The sequence below is a fragment of the Cucurbita moschata genome, unplaced genomic scaffold, assembly GCF_002738365.1.
Source record: "Cucurbita moschata cultivar Rifu unplaced genomic scaffold, Cmos_1.0 Cmo_Scf00027, whole genome shotgun sequence".
Lineage (NCBI taxonomy): Eukaryota > Viridiplantae > Streptophyta > Magnoliopsida > Cucurbitales > Cucurbitaceae > Cucurbita > Cucurbita moschata.
This window is the reverse complement of record NW_019268543.1, coordinates 1,153,093-1,171,185: the sequence shown is the minus strand read 5'-3', so window position 1 is coordinate 1,171,185 and position 18,093 is coordinate 1,153,093. Positions and strand designations below refer to the sequence as shown.

General features: G+C 35.7%; 5 protein-coding genes and 1 non-coding gene across 8 annotated transcripts in view; 3 read left to right on the top strand and 3 right to left on the bottom strand.

Moving 5' to 3' along the window:
• Window positions 1–113: 113 nt before the first annotated feature.
• LOC111462569 (26S proteasome regulatory subunit S10B homolog B) lies at window positions 114–3,609 on the top strand. Its single transcript, XM_023106179.1, has 10 exons — window positions 114–343; window positions 745–864; window positions 961–1,097; window positions 1,208–1,369; window positions 1,453–1,539; window positions 1,642–1,728; window positions 1,820–1,957; window positions 2,825–3,016; window positions 3,103–3,201; window positions 3,307–3,609. The coding sequence occupies exons 1-10, from the start codon at window positions 244–246 to the stop codon at window positions 3,379–3,381; spliced, it is 1,197 nt and encodes a 398-aa protein (XP_022961947.1). The 5' UTR covers window positions 114–243; the 3' UTR covers window positions 3,382–3,609.
• Window positions 3,610–3,658: 49 nt separating this feature from the next.
• On the bottom strand, window positions 3,659–5,186 carry LOC111462571 (transmembrane protein 56-B-like). The gene is made up of 5 exons (XM_023106182.1): window positions 4,867–5,186; window positions 4,617–4,757; window positions 4,288–4,407; window positions 4,091–4,189; window positions 3,659–3,958 (listed from the first exon to the last, which is right to left on the bottom strand). Exons 1-5 carry the CDS (start codon window positions 5,101–5,103, stop codon window positions 3,854–3,856), a joined length of 702 nt encoding a protein of 233 aa, XP_022961950.1. The 5' UTR covers window positions 5,104–5,186; the 3' UTR covers window positions 3,659–3,853.
• Window positions 5,187–5,328: 142 nt separating this feature from the next.
• Window positions 5,329–7,032, top strand: LOC111462962. The gene is made up of 4 exons (XM_023106796.1): window positions 5,329–5,355; window positions 5,988–6,082; window positions 6,268–6,304; window positions 6,672–7,032. The coding sequence occupies exons 1-4, from the start codon at window positions 5,329–5,331 to the stop codon at window positions 6,942–6,944; spliced, it is 432 nt and encodes a 143-aa protein (XP_022962564.1). The 3' UTR covers window positions 6,945–7,032.
• Window positions 7,033–7,190: 158 nt separating this feature from the next.
• On the top strand, window positions 7,191–7,274 carry TRNAL-CAA. Its single transcript has one exon. It is a non-coding gene; the product is annotated as a tRNA-Leu (tRNA).
• Window positions 7,275–9,041: 1,767 nt separating this feature from the next.
• LOC111462572 (bZIP transcription factor 44-like) lies at window positions 9,042–10,231 on the bottom strand. Its single transcript, XM_023106183.1, has one exon. It carries the CDS (start codon window positions 9,725–9,727, stop codon window positions 9,239–9,241), a length of 489 nt encoding a protein of 162 aa, XP_022961951.1. The 5' UTR covers window positions 9,728–10,231; the 3' UTR covers window positions 9,042–9,238.
• A 5,615-nt stretch (window positions 10,232–15,846) lies between these two features.
• LOC111462737 (mitogen-activated protein kinase homolog NTF3-like) overlaps window positions 15,847–18,093 on the bottom strand; it is a 4,611-nt gene continuing 2,364 nt past the window's right edge. For all 3 annotated transcript variants that reach the window (XM_023106456.1, XM_023106453.1, XM_023106455.1), the window contains one exon: window positions 15,847–16,927. In XM_023106456.1, coding sequence (XP_022962224.1) covers window positions 16,190–16,927 — 738 coding nt within the window. In that variant the 3' untranslated portion in view covers window positions 15,847–16,189. The remainder of the gene's footprint in view (window positions 16,928–18,093) is intronic.

Genomic DNA, 18,093 nt, shown 5'->3' with positions numbered 1-18,093 from the left:
GAACTAAACCACCTCTAATATATCTAAAAAAAAAAGAAACCTCTAATATATCTAAAGAAAAAGAAAATCAATATGGAAGAAACGGCGTCGTATCAGGATTCTTATAAAGCGTAGGCTATAGATTGGGGGCAGAAGGAAAACAATTTGCAGAAAGAGAGAGCATCTAAAGCTTCTTGCTTCCCAAGCTTTCTCTGATAAATCCACGGGAACTTCGAGCTCCGACTACCAGTTCGATCACCAAAAATGGCTGATGGAGAAGAAGCCGCACGGCGTCTCACGGCGGTCAATGATTACCGCAAGAAGCTCCTCCAGCACAAAGAGTTAGACGCCAGAGTCCGATCTCGTCTGTCCCTCAATACCCAACTTTATAATCCGCTCCTGTTTTTATTGTACTCTGTGAATTCTGGTTCTAGTCGTTCCTAAAGGTTTTGGCTCTTCGGAAATGGAAGTCTTATGGACTACGAGATTTATGCATCTTGGTTTTAGAGTGTTGTAATTCAGCCCCCGATTTAACTTTTGGTCCCTGAGAAAGTTCGTGTAGATTCGTGTGGGTATTGGAAAGATGGGGATGATTTGGGAATTGAAAAACGTTTGTGGAGATGATACATTTCTAGGAAGTTATGGGAAATGAGTTTGCGTATTTTGCTACATTTCTATTTTTCTTGTGATATGTGATAATATAAGCTGAAATTCTTGATTGTCTTGCGTTTTCTTGAGAAATTATCTTTGATTTATGATTTTCAGTGAGGGAGAATTTGCGAGCTGCAAAGAAAGAATTTAACAAGACGGAAGATGATTTGAAGTCTCTGCAAAGTGTTGGCCAGATCATTGGAGAAGTTCTCAGGCCACTTGACAACGAACGCTGTATATTTTCTTGTTATTCCTTGTATTTGTTCATATGGAAAGTTACCTCAAATTGGTTGATAATGTTGGTGGATGTCTCTGTCTTTGTGATTTCAGTGATTGTCAAAGCAAGCAGTGGACCGAGGTATGTGGTTGGATGCCGCAGTAAGGTGGATAAAGAAAAATTAACATCTGGTACTAGAGTTGTTCTTGATATGACAACACTCACCATTATGAGGGCTCTTCCACGTGAAGTAAGTTAGATTTATTGTGTGTACTCCATGATTATATAGGATAAGGAACGAAGGTAGTAACCTCTAATGCACGATTGCCCTAAATGTTTTGATCTAATTTGATCTGATAGGTAGATCCCGTCGTGTATAATATGTTGCGCGAAGATCCTGGCAATGTTAGCTATTCTGCTGTGGGTGGCTTATCTGATCAAATTAGGGAACTTAGGGAGTCCATTGAGCTACCTCTCATGAATCCTGAGCTTTTCCTTAGAGTTGGCATCAAACCTCCCAAGGTATTCCCTCTCTCGCGCGCACGGTTGACGGGTTTACCAAATTCTGGTTTTCTGGCTAATAGTTTCTGCATTTTTATTCAAAGGGTGTTCTTCTGTATGGCCCTCCTGGTACTGGCAAGACATTGTTAGCAAGAGCAATTGCAAGCAACATAGATGCCAACTTCTTAAAGGTTGAATTTTCTCCAAATACTGAAATGGATGCCAACTTTAATCTTCCCCTCCTTCCTAGTTAAGGTATAACTATTAACTATTAGCTTCTATCTTTGCTTTAGGTTGTATCGAGTGCTATAATTGATAAGTACATTGGAGAAAGTGCGAGGTTAATCCGTGAAATGTTTGGATATGCACGTGATCACCAGGTAAGTTCTGATGTGGTATGAACTTGTTTTGTTATGATTTTGTACGAAAATTGTGACTCATAAGTCATACACTAATCTTTTCTTTGCTTAGCCCTGCATAATTTTTATGGACGAGATTGATGCCATTGGTGGGCGGAGATTCAGTGAAGGAACAAGTGCAGATCGTGAAATTCAGCGAACGTTGATGGAGTTACTTAATCAGCTTGATGGTTTTGATCAACTTGGTAAGGTATGTCCAAATCTTCTGATCCCTTGTTTGTTCTTTTGGGAATTCCAGACTTTTCTCTTACATATTTAGATTCCAACGTTTGTTATGAAGGTATCTTTGATATTTAGATATTCAAGTATCTTACGAACATCGGTACCCGAAAATCCTATGAGATGAGGGGTCTTTAAAGTTGATAGAATACTATATCTTAAATGTGTTAACCTAGACGATGTTCGTTGAATTACTTCTGTGATTCTTTTTACTTCTGTGATTCTTTAATTGTTATAACTGTTTTTGTATTAAAAGTTTTTAAAACGACTGAATGAAAATTTTTATAGTATTTTTGTTTATATACTGAATTTCCGAGGTGTAGTATAGTGGACTGTAACATCCCAAGCCCACCGCTAGTAGATATTGTCTTCTTTGGATTTTTTCTTTCGAGCTTCCCCTCAAGGTTTTTAAAACGAGTCTGCTAGGAAGAGATTTCCACACCCTTATAAAAAATGCTTCGTTTTCTTCCCCAACCGACGTGGAATCTTACGACTATCCTCCTACTAGTAGCCAAGGCTGTATACTGAATTTCTGGTCTTCGGCATATACAAAGTGTTCTTTTTCTGATTTTGGTTGTCTTGCCTGTGTGATATAAGGTCGTATGCCTTGTGAAGATATTTTTTTTTTATAAGAAACTGAGAAAACCATATATCTACACAAAAACAAACGAAATGTTGCCTTGTGAAGATATAAGTATGAGGTGTTGATCTTGATCATGTTCCCGATCATGCCATGACTTAACTGTTTGTCTCCTTATTCGGATTTCTCTTACTGCGATTATCTTTCTCCAAATTTGTGTTTTCCTAACACAAGACGATTACTTTGAGGATACCATAGGTCAAAATGATAATGGCTACAAACAGACCGGATGTTCTGGACCCTGCACTTCTTCGGCCAGGACGATTGGACCGTAAAATTGAGATACCTTTGCCGAATGAGCAATCCAGAACGGAGATCCTTAAGATTCATGCTGCTGGAATTGCCAAGCATGGTGAAATCGACTATGAAGCTGTTGTAAAGCTTGCAGAGGTAACCCTGCTAGTTTTCTTGTTTAATTGATTTCTTTTAGTAGCTTTGTCCATAATCTGTAATGCATAAAACTATCCTCTGTGTAGGGATTTAATGGAGCTGATATGCGGAATGTCTGCACCGAAGCTGGAATGTCGGCTATTCGAGCCGAACGCGACTATGTCATCCACGAAGATTTCATGAAGGTTACTTTTTCTTTCTCGCTTTAGTAGCCATTGTATTCGAACAGATCCCTACAGAGAGATGGCATTTTCTTCTCATACTCACTTTCATTGTCTTGTGATGTTCAGGCAGTACGGAAACTGAACGAAGCAAAGAAACTCGAGTCCAGTTCGCACTACAACGCCGATTTTGGAAAGGATTAAAGCAATGTAAGGAGTCTTTGTAGCCAAAATCTTTGCAGGGAACAATGCACTCTTGGGATGCATGCAAAAAATGAGCTATTCCTGGTATCAATTATGTTTTTCTACGAACTATAGGAACCTGTTGTATCTGATCACAGACGATGATATGAACATTCATGAAAATCTAGCCATTCTTCTTTCTTCCTTCTTTTATTCCCTGTTCTTGTGTGCTAAACAGATTGTTATTCACCCTGCCTTAATCTTTCTTGTTAATGTACTCATTGAAAAGATATAAAGCTGAGATGAAATGGTTCGTTGTGATTTTCATTAATCTAAACGTGATCATCTGCAGCTCAGTTTACGGAATACACAGTTCATTGCAAAGTTCTTGCACTGTTTTTGTTTGCAGTGTCACTGTTCCCAAGATACTGATGGGATTTGATGAACATAAAATTGCGAGAGTTCTATCTTTTTGTTGATTCCTTAGCTGAGATTAACTGTTCTTCGATGTAGATCTGTTGTTGAGTTTGAATCTGACCATTCTCACGATCTTGTAAAACCAGTAGGCACTGACAAGCTGCAATCCTAGAGCCATGGCCTGTGAATTATATGAACTATTTGGTTAGTGAAAGTTGAACAAAGTAGTTGATAAAGGTATTTACGAGCTCATGATCATTTTCTCTAGTCACGACTAAATTTTATGGAGAATATGCATTTTGATGTTTGCTACCTTAATAAGAAGAGGGACGCCGGTGGCGGATAGAGTCATGTAGGTGAGATAAGGCCCTCCAACCATTCTTCCAAATGAAAATATCACAGCAAATCCGATCTGTCATCGAATCAATATCATATTAGCTTTAAGTTTCGTTTGATATTCATTTGAATAGATTTAAGCATATGATCTCGATTAACTGAGCGATGACTTACATCAGCGGCCAAATTAAGGTCCGTGCCTCTGTCACCAATTTCTTTGAGAATTTCCCTTAAATGGAGAAAGGGGCTTGAGATCTCGGTTATCCATAACGCTGCTACCATCTCTGACCCACACTACATGTTCACGACAATGAAATCATCAACGTTAACTCATAAGATACCGTATCTCATAAGATACCCTATCTTAAGTAGGTGATTCAACCAACTTGACCCAAACCCATGATAGTTAACTCACCCATGCTAAGAAAAGAAGATTTTTTAACTTCTTCGAAGCATAAATAGTTGAAACCGAGCCTAATTTAGGGATCGAGAAAAAAGAGTACCTTTTGATAAGCAAAGCCAGCTGCAATTCCAACAATGCAAACCAAGTGATGGATGGCATTGTCCACATTCACTTTCTTGTCAAAGTGGCAACACACCATATCATAGATCAAATAAGAACAGGTCACAGCCAATGTTTGCATCTGGCGAACAAATCCACCATTTTTAACAGCTTAAAAAAACCCCCATTTCATATCTAATTCATCAAGAACAACAAAACGACGTCGTACAAAGATCTGAAGAAGAAAGTACCTGAAAGGGTGAAGCTTGAGAAGCGAGAGGACAAATGGGGCATCGCCAATTCTTCACAGAGATGGAAGCCAAAGTGACAGCCAAACAAGCATGGAGCGTGGAGACAAGGCGGTTGCAGAACTCAAAGGATCTGTTTGGAAGGAGTTTTCTGAAGGAAATGAAAGCCAATGTCCAAGCTATTACACCCAAAACGACGACGTTTATTACGTCGGGATCTCGACCCGTGGAGACCGCCATGGCTGCTCCAAGGTAGCAGAGCTCGTGGAAAGATCAGAGATGTAGAAAGCTTAACAATGAGAGAGAAGAGTCAACCAGTTGGGTTTTTTTCATTTATGAAAACATTTATTATTTTTTTTTCTTTATATTCTCATTTAATTCAAAAGTTAGTTTTTTGGTGCAACTAGACCACATGTGCTAGAAAGCCCATTTGTTATATATATAAAGGTAATAGTTCGAATCTCTATGAGTATCTCGATAAGCGTTAAAACAGTAAAAAATTAAGTGATAAATTCTAACTCGTGACGATGTTTTAACAAGAATATATATTTTAACCAGTTGAATTATATTTATTTTTTAAATTTATTCAAAAATAAATTAGGTGATTGGTTTAAACCTAATTTTGTTGGAAATTAATTTTTTTTTTGGCATATTATAAATATATGAATGAAGAGAGTGGATATAAGTGGTAACAAACAACTACCTCAATTATGTTCCATCATATTTATGATTATTTAAATGGTTTTCTTTTACTTTCAATTATGGACGGTTGGAGTAAATAAAAATAATAATATCAATTTTTTTTTAATGAAAATATTATTATCGGAATTAAATTATAAATTTTTAAACTTGGAGTACTACGTTAAATAAAAATTATTATTAGTATTGATCGAATTTGATTTTAAAAAAATGAATAAATACATGAATCAAAATAATAAAATTTAAGTTACGGAATAAATTGATTTTTTTTTTTTTTAATTTAATTATGCTAGAATGAAAAATTTTGAACACAAAATTTAAATTTAAAAGATGGGATGAATTTTATGCATTATGTTGGAATCATCTAGCAATTTCCCTCAAAGGCGGCGGAAATTCTTAGAATTTCGTCGATTTTCACTGCCTAGCGGCGACGAAGAATTCAAATCCAGAATCGCTCGTTTATTCTAGGGCTGGGTTTCGTTGGAGAGTTCTTCGTGCAAGAACTGAAGAACTCGAGATGGTAAAATCTCTGCATTTCTTAGTGTTTTGTGTTTAATTTCAATAATGCCTCGTAGAACTTGTAGAAATTAGAGAATTATCGTTTAATATCTTACGAATTTGGATTATTTGTTGTATTGATTCATGTTGTGTGAAGATCGTTGACTACTGTGAATTTGAGTTAATGAAATGGAGCATGATTATTAGGGTTTTGATGCAAATGATACAGAGTAAGCTCCTATATGTATTTTTTGAGAGAGAACGAAAATTGAATATGTGCTATCCTTATGATCTCGGCTGCAAGCTCATGGCCAATATCTGGATTATATTGTTTCTTACACATGAATTATGTATTTGGATGGTTTGATCGAGATGATCCGGTCTTGATAGCTGTTAGTAGTTCCTATTAGTATCTTTTAGTAGGCTATTCAAGGCAGGCTTTGTTCTTGGTGCATAGGGTCGAACTCCCGTGTAGGAAGCCCTTTTCACTTAAGTTCAAGCATTTACTTGTCTTGGGGGGAGGGGCGGACGGCTTTGTTTGCCCCAACTTGGCGAATGGCATTTCTGTGCAACGACATTGTTTGTGCGCTTCCTTCTGAAGTCACTCTTAGATTATCACTAAGAAAAAGAGGAAGAGAATAGAATGTTGTTGTTTTGGCATGGTTGAAGACGATTGGCTCTCCTCCACTTTATATTTCTTTTGCAGGAGAGTCTACAACATAGTCGACGGCGATCCAGCTCGTTCAGGTCCAAGGGAAGAAGTTTTCTCATATTCTCAGGATCTGGTCGAGAAAAAGTGGCCCGATAAAGTCGAACCATCACCGATGCAAGTAGAGGTAAGTGTTATTATCAGTAGGGGTGGAATGGGTGATAAAAGTGTGTAATGTACGTATGAAAATGGAGCTCGGAGTGAGTCTTGAGAGCAAGCGATCGGACCATTAATCTTTGGGATAGTAATTAAGGTCGTAATTCATTGATCTATGCTCGGATTTGTTCCTGCCTTTCTACTTACAAAATTTTTGTTTAAGAATGATTTGTTGGAGATTGGATGCTTCAACATAAATTCTAGAAAAAGTTTGGTGTTTATTTAAGTGATGAAATATAACAAATGCAAGCCATGTGTCAACAATGTCAGGATGGCCGAGTGGTCTAAGGCGCCAGACTCAAGTTCTGGTCTTCGAGAGAGGGCGTGGGTTCAAATCCCACTTCTGACATTTTTTTCATTTTAATTTAATCGCTTTGTTTTGCCATTGGGCTTGGCCCATTTGTTAACCAGCCCAAAAAATGGGCTATATGGGCTACAACATAATTTAGATTTGTTTACAAGGCTTCTTTATTTTTGTTTATAATTATTAATAATATTGGTGTGCTAAATTTATTAAATGAGTATATAACAACATTATGTCATCTTTTTTATTATTAGTGTTAATGAAAAAAACTAAATAAAAGCATAATTGAAGTTCAAATTAACCTTTTTTTTTATATTTTGAATTATGATAATTAATACTTCCAATTTAGTTGAATTATTTTTAAAAAAAAAACGTTGTTGAAGAATAAATAAAATTATAATTCAATGTTATGAAGAATGTCCAAGTCTAATACTAACAAACACAGTATTTATATAAATTTAAAAAAAAAATACCAAATTACAAGAGCAATTAAAGGTTAATTAAATAAAATTAAAAAATAAAAAAGGAAATTGGCTCATGGGGAGATGGAAAAGAGCAGCTGTTTTTTTGTTTTGAATCCTTTTTGTCTGAAAAAAAAAACACGACCCTTAATTGCACCAAAAAGCCACCGACCTCCACAGAGCTCAAACGAGTCCTAAAGACAGAAATGCCCCTCTCTCCATTTTCTGACAAATTATGTTCTCTTCTAGATTGATTGTTTTTATTATGGTTTTATTTATATATAATTACTTTTTTTAATATTCCTTTGTAGAATCCACGTCATTTTAAAAAGATGTTGACGGGTGACCCAATACATTTGAAGGAATATAAAATTTAATCCATTTTTATGAGCTCGATCGAAAGTTGACTTAAAGAATGAATCGAACGTTTTTATTATTGTAAAAAAAATTAATGAAATACAAAATAAATAATTTTTTTTAAAAATTCATTCCTTGAATTTTTATTAAAATTTTTAGGAAAATTGAGAATCCAATATTTCTATTATCGACTAATTTTTTCGTTCATTTATATAACCCTTTTTCAAACGTGATGTGTCAATTTACTAACACCGACAAATTGATGAAATAAATCTATTTTTTAATATCGTTCTTAAAAAAACATAATAATAATAATAATAATGAATGTGAAGATTGAGAAGTGGTTGGGAATGGAAAAGGGCAAATTTGAAACCCCAACCAAACATATGCATATGGTTTGAGTGGGAAGCAAAATGTCACTCTCTTTTAAAATTTTGGGCCAATTATCCAAATTACAACTCATATTGTTGACCAATCCTTTATCAAAAACCCCTCATATTCCTTGTAAATTGCCAAAAAGTACCACTAATATATATTAAATACAGGGTTTTGATGCCGGCCACAGGAGTAATATTAGACAAACAAATTTAAAAGGTTAGATATGATTTTAAAATATCAAAGGTCAAGTCATACTAAATCGAGACAATGGTAAATACTAGATAAAATCTCAAAACAAAAGAGATCAAGATCGACCAATGAGATAATAGGAGATAAAGTTCATCATCAAGAAAGAAACGATTTCATCTCTCTAAAAATCAAAATGATAATTAAATTGGCAACTCAAGAAAAACTTGCTATGCCACCAACTTTGTTGAAATCATACGCATGCCATTTATTAAGAAATATGGAATGAAGTTACAAATATTAGATAACCGTCAAATTCGCATTTTTATATGAAAATATCTTCATAATTTTTTTAAAAGGTAATTAGCAAGTTCGTATAAAAAAAACGACAGAAAGGTTCCAATCTCCGATCATGTTTAAAAGGTAATAATAAAAAAAGAATCAAGGAGTAAATTAAGAGTTTATAATTAAAAGAGGAATGAGTTTGATGATGTTTGCAGAAAGGCCCCCTTTTACAAAAATAATTTCAATTAAGACCACATTTCTGCTCCCCTAAGGAAATCACCAGAAGATCGATCCACATTTTTCCAACACACAGATCAGATCAAGAAATTTAAGCTTTAGAATTCAATAATGGAAGATATCAGCAGCGGCCATGATCGGCTGGTTCACATACTGGAAATTCATCGGGCTCATGAAACTATTGGCGGCCACATTTGTCTGAATCTGAAATGCTTCCTCCTCTGTTTCTCCAAATCCGCCATTGCTACCGCCGGTGTTGATGAAATTAGCGATCTCTTCGAGTGATTGCAATCTCTGCGTCAGTTCGGCCATTTGAGCTCTCAGAACCGAGTTCTCAGCATCCACGTTCATATAAAGCTGCGAGGTAGTGTTGATATTGGAAAGAATCTGAGCGTTATCCTTCCTTAATTGAGTCACTTGCGCCATCAATTCGTCCAGATGCTGTTGCTTCCTCATCCGAGATCGTCTCGCCGATTCGCGATTCGATTGCATTCTTTTCCGTTTCCTCAGATCCATAAGAACCTGCAAATCCTCTTCGGAGCCTGAGTTTTGAAGCCTAGTGGAACCAGAGGAATTTCCACTTGCAGAAGCCATAGAGATGAAGATGATAACAACTAAATTTACAGCAGAGCACAACACAAAGATTATCGATTACAGATGATCTAATCTACCACAGAAAGCGAAAACCTAAACCGGAACGACGATGATAGCAACACAAAGAAATTAAGAATCTCAAATCGGCAATCGATCTAGTGTAATCGCGCTAATCTTAGGGTGAGGAATGAAGGAAGTTCATGAGAATACGTAGAACCAGTACAAGAAGACTACAGAGAAAGACTGAACAAGATGCGTACGGCGGCGGAGAGAAGAATTTATCATAAAACCAGAACGGAGAATTTCACTGAGAATCGCAGACATGAATCTGAAACATCAAGAACAACAAGAGATTGAACATCTATAAAGGATGGGGATGAAATTCCGACTAACGGCGGAAATCCGGCGGTTGTGGCGGCGGACAGAAAAGGAGGAGGTTGAGGACGGTAGGGAAAGGATGAATTTATAGAAGAGAAAATAATGGAAAATGCCAGAAAATTTAGGGGGAAAATAATAAAAATTGGTAAATGAAAATAAAAATTAAAAAAAAAAAAGTGAGGAAGAAAAAATCCTAAATTTAATAACCCTCCAATTTTTATCTAATTCGCATATGAGCCACAAATTTTATTTTCTAAATGTATATATATCTATTTTTATATATAATAATTTATTAATCCCAACCCGTAGTTTAATTAGTTAAGATAAAATTTCTATTGAATATTTTAAAAATTAGAAGTTCGTCCTTAAATTTGTCCTGTGATTTCTCTCAAAGTTATTAAAAATCATCTGCTAGCAACAGGTTTCCACACTTTTATAAGAAATGTTTCGTTCTCTTCTCCAACCGATGTAGGATCTCACAGACCACCTCAAAAAACATCACATCACACTTTAAAATGTCAAAAATGATTTTTTCAATGTACATTGAAAAATGTGCACGTGTCACACCAATATGTAATTAGTAATGGTCACATTTTAATTATAATGGACCCGCGAGTGAGACTATAGACCGTACAATCTTATCCATTTTGGAGCCCATATACTCGAATATAAAGCGTTTATCATTTTAGCATTTTTAAGAATTATTCTAACCTCAACTAAATGGTTAGTTACAAACATAAAAGCAAAAAACACGTGTCGATCGTAAGAAATAAAATGTTTGACGAGAGGGACACGCTAACTAAAATATTTGACGAGAGACAAGACGTATACGCCTCGAAAATATTGATAGATTATTACAAATGATTAATATTTTTTAAATCCGAATAATGCTTATAAATCAAATATATATTAATTTATTTTAATGTTTCTACAAATACAACAATTTTTTTAATACGATAAATTATATATATATATATATATATATATATATATATATATATATATATATATATATATAATTTTTATTAATTATCGTTATATTATTTAGTGAAAAATAATAATAATATTGGAAAATAAAAATGATTTTGTGGGGGCGGAGAATCTTACTGTTTACCGCCACAAATTTATATTTACGCGTTTGGACTCATGGATTTAAACAAAACTACCTCCTCACGCCCATTTTTTACCGACTTGGATAATAAATTAATTAAAAAAAATAGAAAACTCCATATTTTAATTATTAAAATAATACCATCGTGATAAATGAACCATATAAAAAAAATTAGATTAGGAACAACATAAGATTTAATTTAATTTAATTTAATTAATAATTAACTAATTCAAATATATTACCCAAATATTTATTTATTTTTATTTGTGTGTTAATCCTTTTAATAGAAGATTTTTTTGTTAGACAATTTTCTTTTTAATTTAATTTTTTTACTAATAATACAAAAAAGCATTTCAATCCGCTATGAGCGGAATATATTTTGATCAGTCCATCAACTCGATATCAATAAAACTTTTCTTTATGGAGACATCTACGTAACCATATTATTTGTTAAATCATTTAACGAAAAATTAACGATAATGATTATAATATAGAAGGGAAAAACACAGAAAAATAATAATAATGAAGAACTTTTGAGAAGGAAGAAGGTGAACCTAAAAAGAGCTAAAAAGCGTAAAAGGCAACTAAGTGGGGACATACAAAAGCATTGAAACCTCACATATTTTAGCCAAAAGGGAAGCTTGAAAGATACTAATGATATGGTCCCTTAAAGAACCATAGATATCAAAATTTGAGCTTGACAAAGATTTCTCGTGTCTTTCGTGCTTTTGGTTAACTAAAAATATATTTACATTTCGTAGATATGTATATATTAATGTTTTAATTCTATTTTCACGAGTAAAGATAGGAACTTGAAATTATTTTAATATTTAGTCTCTATGTTTTAATTTTTTATTTTTTTATATCTTAAATAAAAAGTGAAAAGACATGGAAAAAAACATTACTTTACATTATTTTTATCATTTATTTTGGGGCAATTAATGTGGCAAATTTCGTAGGTTGAAAAAAACTGTTAATGGCCACAAGCTGATGTCTTTTTTTCTCTCGTGTTTGTACCACATGCTTGTTTGATTCATATGTTTCACCTTTTGCAAGTTGCATATTTTGAGTTTGGTTTTATCGAACTTCTCGTGTCGTAAGTTTATGATAAAAATATTTTAAATAATTTTACGATTTAGAAGATTCCTTATAAAAGTGTGGAAATCTCTCCCCTATTAGAGGTGTTTTAAGACCGTGAGCTAAAGACGATATGTAACAGGTATGACATTGAGCTGTGTGCCAGTGAGAACTCTGTGTCTCCAAGTGGGTGGATTGTGAGATCCCACATCGGTTGAAGAAAGAAACAATGTAACGGCCTAAATCTACCGTTAGTAGATATTGTCTATTAAAACATTAAAAAATATGCATTCCTTTAAAGCTTTAAAACGCGTCTGCTAAGGGAAGGTTTCCAATTAAAACATTAAAAAATATGCATTCCTTTAAAGCTTTAAAACGCGTCTGCTAAGGGAAGGTTTCCACACGCTCATAAAGGGTGTTTGCATTCCTTTAAAGCTTTAAAACGCGTCTGCTAAGGGAAGGTTTCCACACGCTCATAAAGGGTGTTTTGTTCTCCTCCTCAACCACTGTGGGACTCTCACAAACAAAGCATTCCTTTAAAGCTTTAAAACGCGTCTGCTAAGGGAAGGTTTCCACACGCTCATAAATGGTGTTTTGTTCTACTCCTCAACCACTGTGGGACTCTCACAAACAAAGCATTCCTTTAAAGCTTTAAAACGCGTCTGCTAAGGGAAGGTTTCCACACGCTCATAAAGGGTGTTTTGTTCTCCTCCTCAACCACTGTGGGACTCTCACAAACAAAGCATTCCTTTAAAGCTTTAAAACGCGTCTGCTAAGGGAAGGTTTCCACACGCTCATAAAGGGTGTTTTGTTCTCCTCCTCAACCACTGTGGGACTCTCACAAACAAAACATTCCTTATAAGGGGGTAGAAATCTCTCTGTAATAGATACATTTTAAAATCGTGAGGCTGATGGCGATACGTAACAGGCTAAAACAGACAATATCTACTAGCTGTGCAGTTGGACGGTTACAAATTTCATTTAGTTTTCCGAAGACACACCCGTTCTCAATTATTGAAGAGGTAGGTTAAAAGTATTGAAAGATATTGTACCATATTGTGAAGAAGAAGGACTGAAGCTGGTCCCTTTAGGGCTTCCTTCCACTGTTAATAATGGAGCCACTTGGAGCTTATCAAAAGCTGGCCTTGTAAGATGAAAAGGAAAACCAGACAAAAAAGTCAGCTGTCATTAAACAAGTTAAAAGATTTATAGGCTCACACACCCAATGCTCAAATGAACCCTTTGGAGACCACTAAGAAATGTATAGATACCGAGCTATCTCTCGGACCGAACCGTTTTACTTTGCCCCAACGACAATTAGGGTTTCTTTCGGATTTTGTTTCTCTCAACAGATAGAGACATTCGAAAACGTTTTTTTTCTTCTTCTTATTTGTATTGATCACGTTAAGGATAAGAGCAAGAGTCATTCATATTTGATAGCGTTTTTTTTCTTTGTTCTTTGTTCTATGCGAGATTTTAATCGTCGTTGTCTCTTACTTGTCGAAATAATTTAGGTTCAACACATTATTGTAATCGAACCTTTATCACAGCAATGTCCGTCCAACATTCTAATTGATATATATTTTATTAGTAGTATTAATTTTTTTTTATAAAATATTAATGGTTATATTATAACTTTTAAAAAAACAAAAATATTTTTTTTACGATAAATTAAATTTACATATATTTTTTTATAATTTAGGGTAGATAATATTTATTCTAAAAAAAAAATGGAATAAGACATTAATTAAACATTTTAAGCTCTTAACTAACCTAGTACACATAAAAGCACCCCTACCTACCTAGCTGTTGATGTCATTTTTTAGCCATGGGTCGGTTTGATTTTTTTACACCCAAATTAGGTATTTGGTACGTGAAATTAATGATTTAGTTCGGACCGTTGATTCTCTAATTTTATGGAGTAAAAATTATTATTTTTTAGATTGAAAACATATATTTGAATTTTGCTCGAGTTTAATCTATGTTTTTATCAATTTCAATAAAAATTACATTTTTTTACATAAGAATGGGAATATTTTTGTGCAATTCTCACAAATTATTAATTTAAAAAAGACAAAGAATTTTTTTTTCTTTGACCATAAAATCATAATTGTTAATACAAATATAGCTAATTTCGTCTATTAAAACATTAAAAAATATTTGACAATGTTTTTTTTTTATATATACTTTTAATAATCCATAAATACTTGAAAAGACATTGTGGTCGGTTTGTGGGGCAAAATAGTCTTTTTACTTTTGCTTTTGACTTTTGAAGAACTCTCAATTTCAAGGCTTAAATGTCTCTTAACTCTCTATTTTTAGTCTTAATTTTGAACTAATTTTTCATAATTACTTACTAAAATACGCAATTAATGAAGTAATTGTATCATTTTAATCTAATATAGGATGGATTTGGATTTAAATTTAATTATGTAATAAATAGGAATATTCTGATTCCTTTGGGAATCAAGAATTTTAAAAGCTGAGATTCATTGTGTTCATGCCATGTCTGGTAAAACTGTATGGAAGTCAACGGCATTTGTGAGCCTCTATTCCATTGTCCTTTTAAGCTTCATGGAGAAGAACCACAAACTTCCTTGTCCCCTTCTAATGAAGGATTGCCGCGTGGATAGCATTTTAGTGCCAAACCCCTTGGAGTCCACTATCTACCACAAATCGTAACGTTCGGCATAGTTTATCGGCCCTACTTTTACCCTTGAGAATAAGATCGTTACTATATGCATATGAGAGGTCTTACATCGGTTGAAAAAGGGAACGAAACATTTCTCCCTAATAGACGTGTTTGAAAACCATGAGGTTGATAACGATGTGTAACGGGCCAAAGCGGAGAATATCTGCTCGCGGTGACCTCGGGCTGTTATAGGTGATATCAGAGCTAGACACTGAGCAGTGTGCCAATGAGGACGCTAGACCCCAAAAGGGGTGGATTGAGAGACCCCACATCGATTAGAGTCTTACTGGCCTCCAAGAAGGGTGGATTGAGAGATCTTACATCGATTGGAGAGAGAAACGAAACATTCCTTATAAGGGTGTAGAAACCTCTTCCTAACATACGCCTTTTGAAAACCATAAAACTAACGACGATACATAACTATTTGGGAAGTTTAAGTATGAGAAGTGTAGTTCCAGAGACAGTTGAGAGGTTGCGTGAAGAGTTCAACATGGTTGAGGAAAGCCCAACGTTAGTACAACCATCCACAATTTCAGACCAAAACAATGTCCATCATCAGCTACAAAGGAGCTCGATTGTTCAAACCGAACTAGGGTATAGCTTTACTCTCTCGATCTTTGAATTTTCAAGTTTATTGTATTTTAGTCCATGAACTCTTAAAATACGTTGATCCTTGAACTTTCAAAAAATAATCGTTTGTCACGGCTACTGTTTCACCTAGCATCCGTTCACTTAATACTTGCCTCGGACAACTTTTGTGGCTTAAATACACGCTCACTTAGCACGTTAATTCATAAACTTAAAGTCATCGTATCTATATGTAGAAATCAAAATCATGATAACGATCAATATACGAGCATAGATCAACAATCAAAACGTTACCTTGCAAGCAAAACAGCATCTAAGAAACATTCTAATTCACAGACAGAAACATGTTCCATAATCCAAACCAGCATATACCTAAGACCAACCAAACAAGGTTCTTGTATACCAGACAGACAGACATGCTGTAACAGAACAACCTCAGATACATGCTTGTTTCAAGATTATTAATTATTACAGGACCATCATTTTCCCTAGGGGACGAAGGCAGGTCAGCAGAAGAAAGTTACTAGATACTTACCGAGCTATTCGATACATGAACGAAATGGGACAGCCATCACCACGTTCCAAGGCCTCGAAACTGAATCAAAACGAGATTTGGTCAAGAATACACCGCAGTACTACTCGAAGTAGGTTCGGGATGAAAACATGTCATTTCGGCATGTTTTTCCAGATCTTCGGGATGGTAATGAAGCATTTCTTTCCACATCATCTCTCGTATCATTTCTTCACCTAGCTCCTCGTCTATGTCAAGATCGATCGGGACCTGAGCTGGAGGATTGATGTTTGGATCATACAGTGGCGACATGAAAGGATGTTGCAATGCTTCGGTTACACTAATCCTCTTCGATGGGTCGAAAATGAGCATCTTTTGTAGCAGATCGATGGCAAGAGGATGAGCGTTCGGATAAAGATGGTACAGAGGAGCCCCTGGAGAGTATGGGAGGGATTTTATATACCTCCTTGCCTTTTGATTGTCTATGAACTCAAGATCTTCCTCTCTTTGGCTACCCAATATGTTAATTATCAATTTGAGCTGATTCAAACATTCCGTACCGGGGAAGATAGGTTTCCTACCGAGAAGCTCGGCAAAGATGCATCCTACAGACCACACATCGATCGATGTCCCGTAGTTCTCGCAGCAGAGCAGCAGTTCTGGGGCTCGGTACCAGCGAGTTACGACATACTCTGTCATGAACTGATTCTTCCCATTGCTTGTACGTGCTAACCCGAAATCGCATATCTTAAGGTCACAATTTGCGTTGACAAGGAGGTTCCCCGGCTTCAAGTCCCGGTGTAGGATGTTCGCAGAATGCAGATACTTTAGTCCTCGGAGCAACTGCATCAAGAAATTTGAATAAGTTCAAACGTTACACAAATTCCGCATCACGCCTATTGAAGCACGGTCCAGGAAATATGCAGCAAGAACACGAAAACTAAAATTCGAACTTCGAATTATACTTAATAGTCCCTGTTGTTGATACAATCAATAGAATGTTGGTGTAGCATGTGTATTATTCAATTGAATTGATAGTAACATCATGAAACTTAACCAAGATTAATCTAATAAGCATGTCACACATCGAAGGAACTAAACGGAAACGAAATTCATGTAATTAAAACGTTTTAAGATGAGATACTAATCGACAATTTTCAACCGGTCAAACGGGCTCGATACAAATGCAATAAAAATCTCTATTTGCTAGGATGGGTTGGGATATAGCGATGATACGAACAAATCTTAATAAATCTAATCTCAAGAAGGCGCTTTAGTGTAACAGCCTAAGCCTAAGCCCACCGCTAGTAGATATTGTCCACTTCGGCCCGTTACATATCGCCGTCAGCCTCACAGTTTTAAAACACATCTACTAGGGAGCGGTTTCCATATGGATAAAGAAGCTTTGTTCCTCTCTCCAACCGATGTGGGATCTTTCAATCCACCCCCTTTGGGGCCAGCACCCTCGTTGGCACACCGCCCAGTGCCTAGCTCTAATTCCATTTGTAACAACGAGGTTTCCGCACCCTTATAAAGAATGTTTCATTCTTCTCACTAACTGATGTAGGATCTCACAATCCACCCCCATTCGGGGCCCAATATCCTTGTTGGCTCACCGCCCAGTGTCTAGCTCTGATTCCATTTGTAACAACAAGGTTTCCACACCCTTATAAAAAATGCTTCGTTCCCCTCTCCAACCGATGTGGGATCTTACAATCCACCCCCCTTCGGTGCCTGGTGTTCTCGCTGGCACACCACTCAGTGCCTAGCTATGATACCGTTTGTAACAACGAGGTTTCCACACCCTTATAAAGAATGCTTCGTTCTCCTCTCCAACCAATATGGGATCTCACAATCCACCCCCTTCGGTGTTCTCGTTGGCACACCGCCCAGTGCCTAGCTCTGATTCCATTTGTAACAACGAAGTTTCCACACCCTTATAAAAAATGCTTCGTTCCCCTCCAACCAATGTAGGATCTCACAATCCCCGCCCCCCCCCCCCCCCCCCC

What these genes read in the sequence shown, in the direction of transcription:
- LOC111462569 (XM_023106179.1), top strand. Translation starts at nt 244, where the DNA reads ATGGCTGATGGAGAAGAAGCCGCACGGCGTCTCACGGCGGTCAATGAT. An exon ending in TAGATGCCAACTTCTTAAAG is followed by an intron (nt 1,540 to 1,641) that starts GTTGAATTTTCT and finishes TCTTTGCTTTAG; the next exon opens with GTTGTATCGAGTGCTATAAT. An exon ending in CTGTTGTAAAGCTTGCAGAG is followed by an intron (nt 3,017 to 3,102) that starts GTAACCCTGCTA and finishes TCCTCTGTGTAG; the next exon opens with GGATTTAATGGAGCTGATAT.
- LOC111462571 (XM_023106182.1), bottom strand. Translation starts at nt 5,103, where the DNA reads ATGGCGGTCTCCACGGGTCGAGATCCCGACGTAATAAACGTCGTCGTT. An exon ending in CTCAAGCTTCACCCTTTCAG is followed by an intron (nt 4,758 to 4,866) that starts GTACTTTCTTCT and finishes TTTGTTCGCCAG; the next exon opens with ATGCAAACATTGGCTGTGAC. An exon ending in GCGTCCCTCTTCTTATTAAG is followed by an intron (nt 3,959 to 4,090) that starts GTAGCAAACATC and finishes TATAATTCACAG; the next exon opens with GCCATGGCTCTAGGATTGCA.
- LOC111462962 (XM_023106796.1), top strand. Translation starts at nt 5,329, where the DNA reads ATGAGTATCTCGATAAGCGTTAAAACA. An exon ending in TCTCGATAAGCGTTAAAACA is followed by an intron (nt 5,356 to 5,987) that starts GTAAAAAATTAA and finishes TTCACTGCCTAG; the next exon opens with CGGCGACGAAGAATTCAAAT. An exon ending in TACAGAGTAAGCTCCTATAT is followed by an intron (nt 6,305 to 6,671) that starts GTATTTTTTGAG and finishes AGTCACTCTTAG; the next exon opens with ATTATCACTAAGAAAAAGAG.
- LOC111462572 (XM_023106183.1), bottom strand. Translation starts at nt 9,727, where the DNA reads ATGGCTTCTGCAAGTGGAAATTCCTCTGGTTCCACTAGGCTTCAAAAC.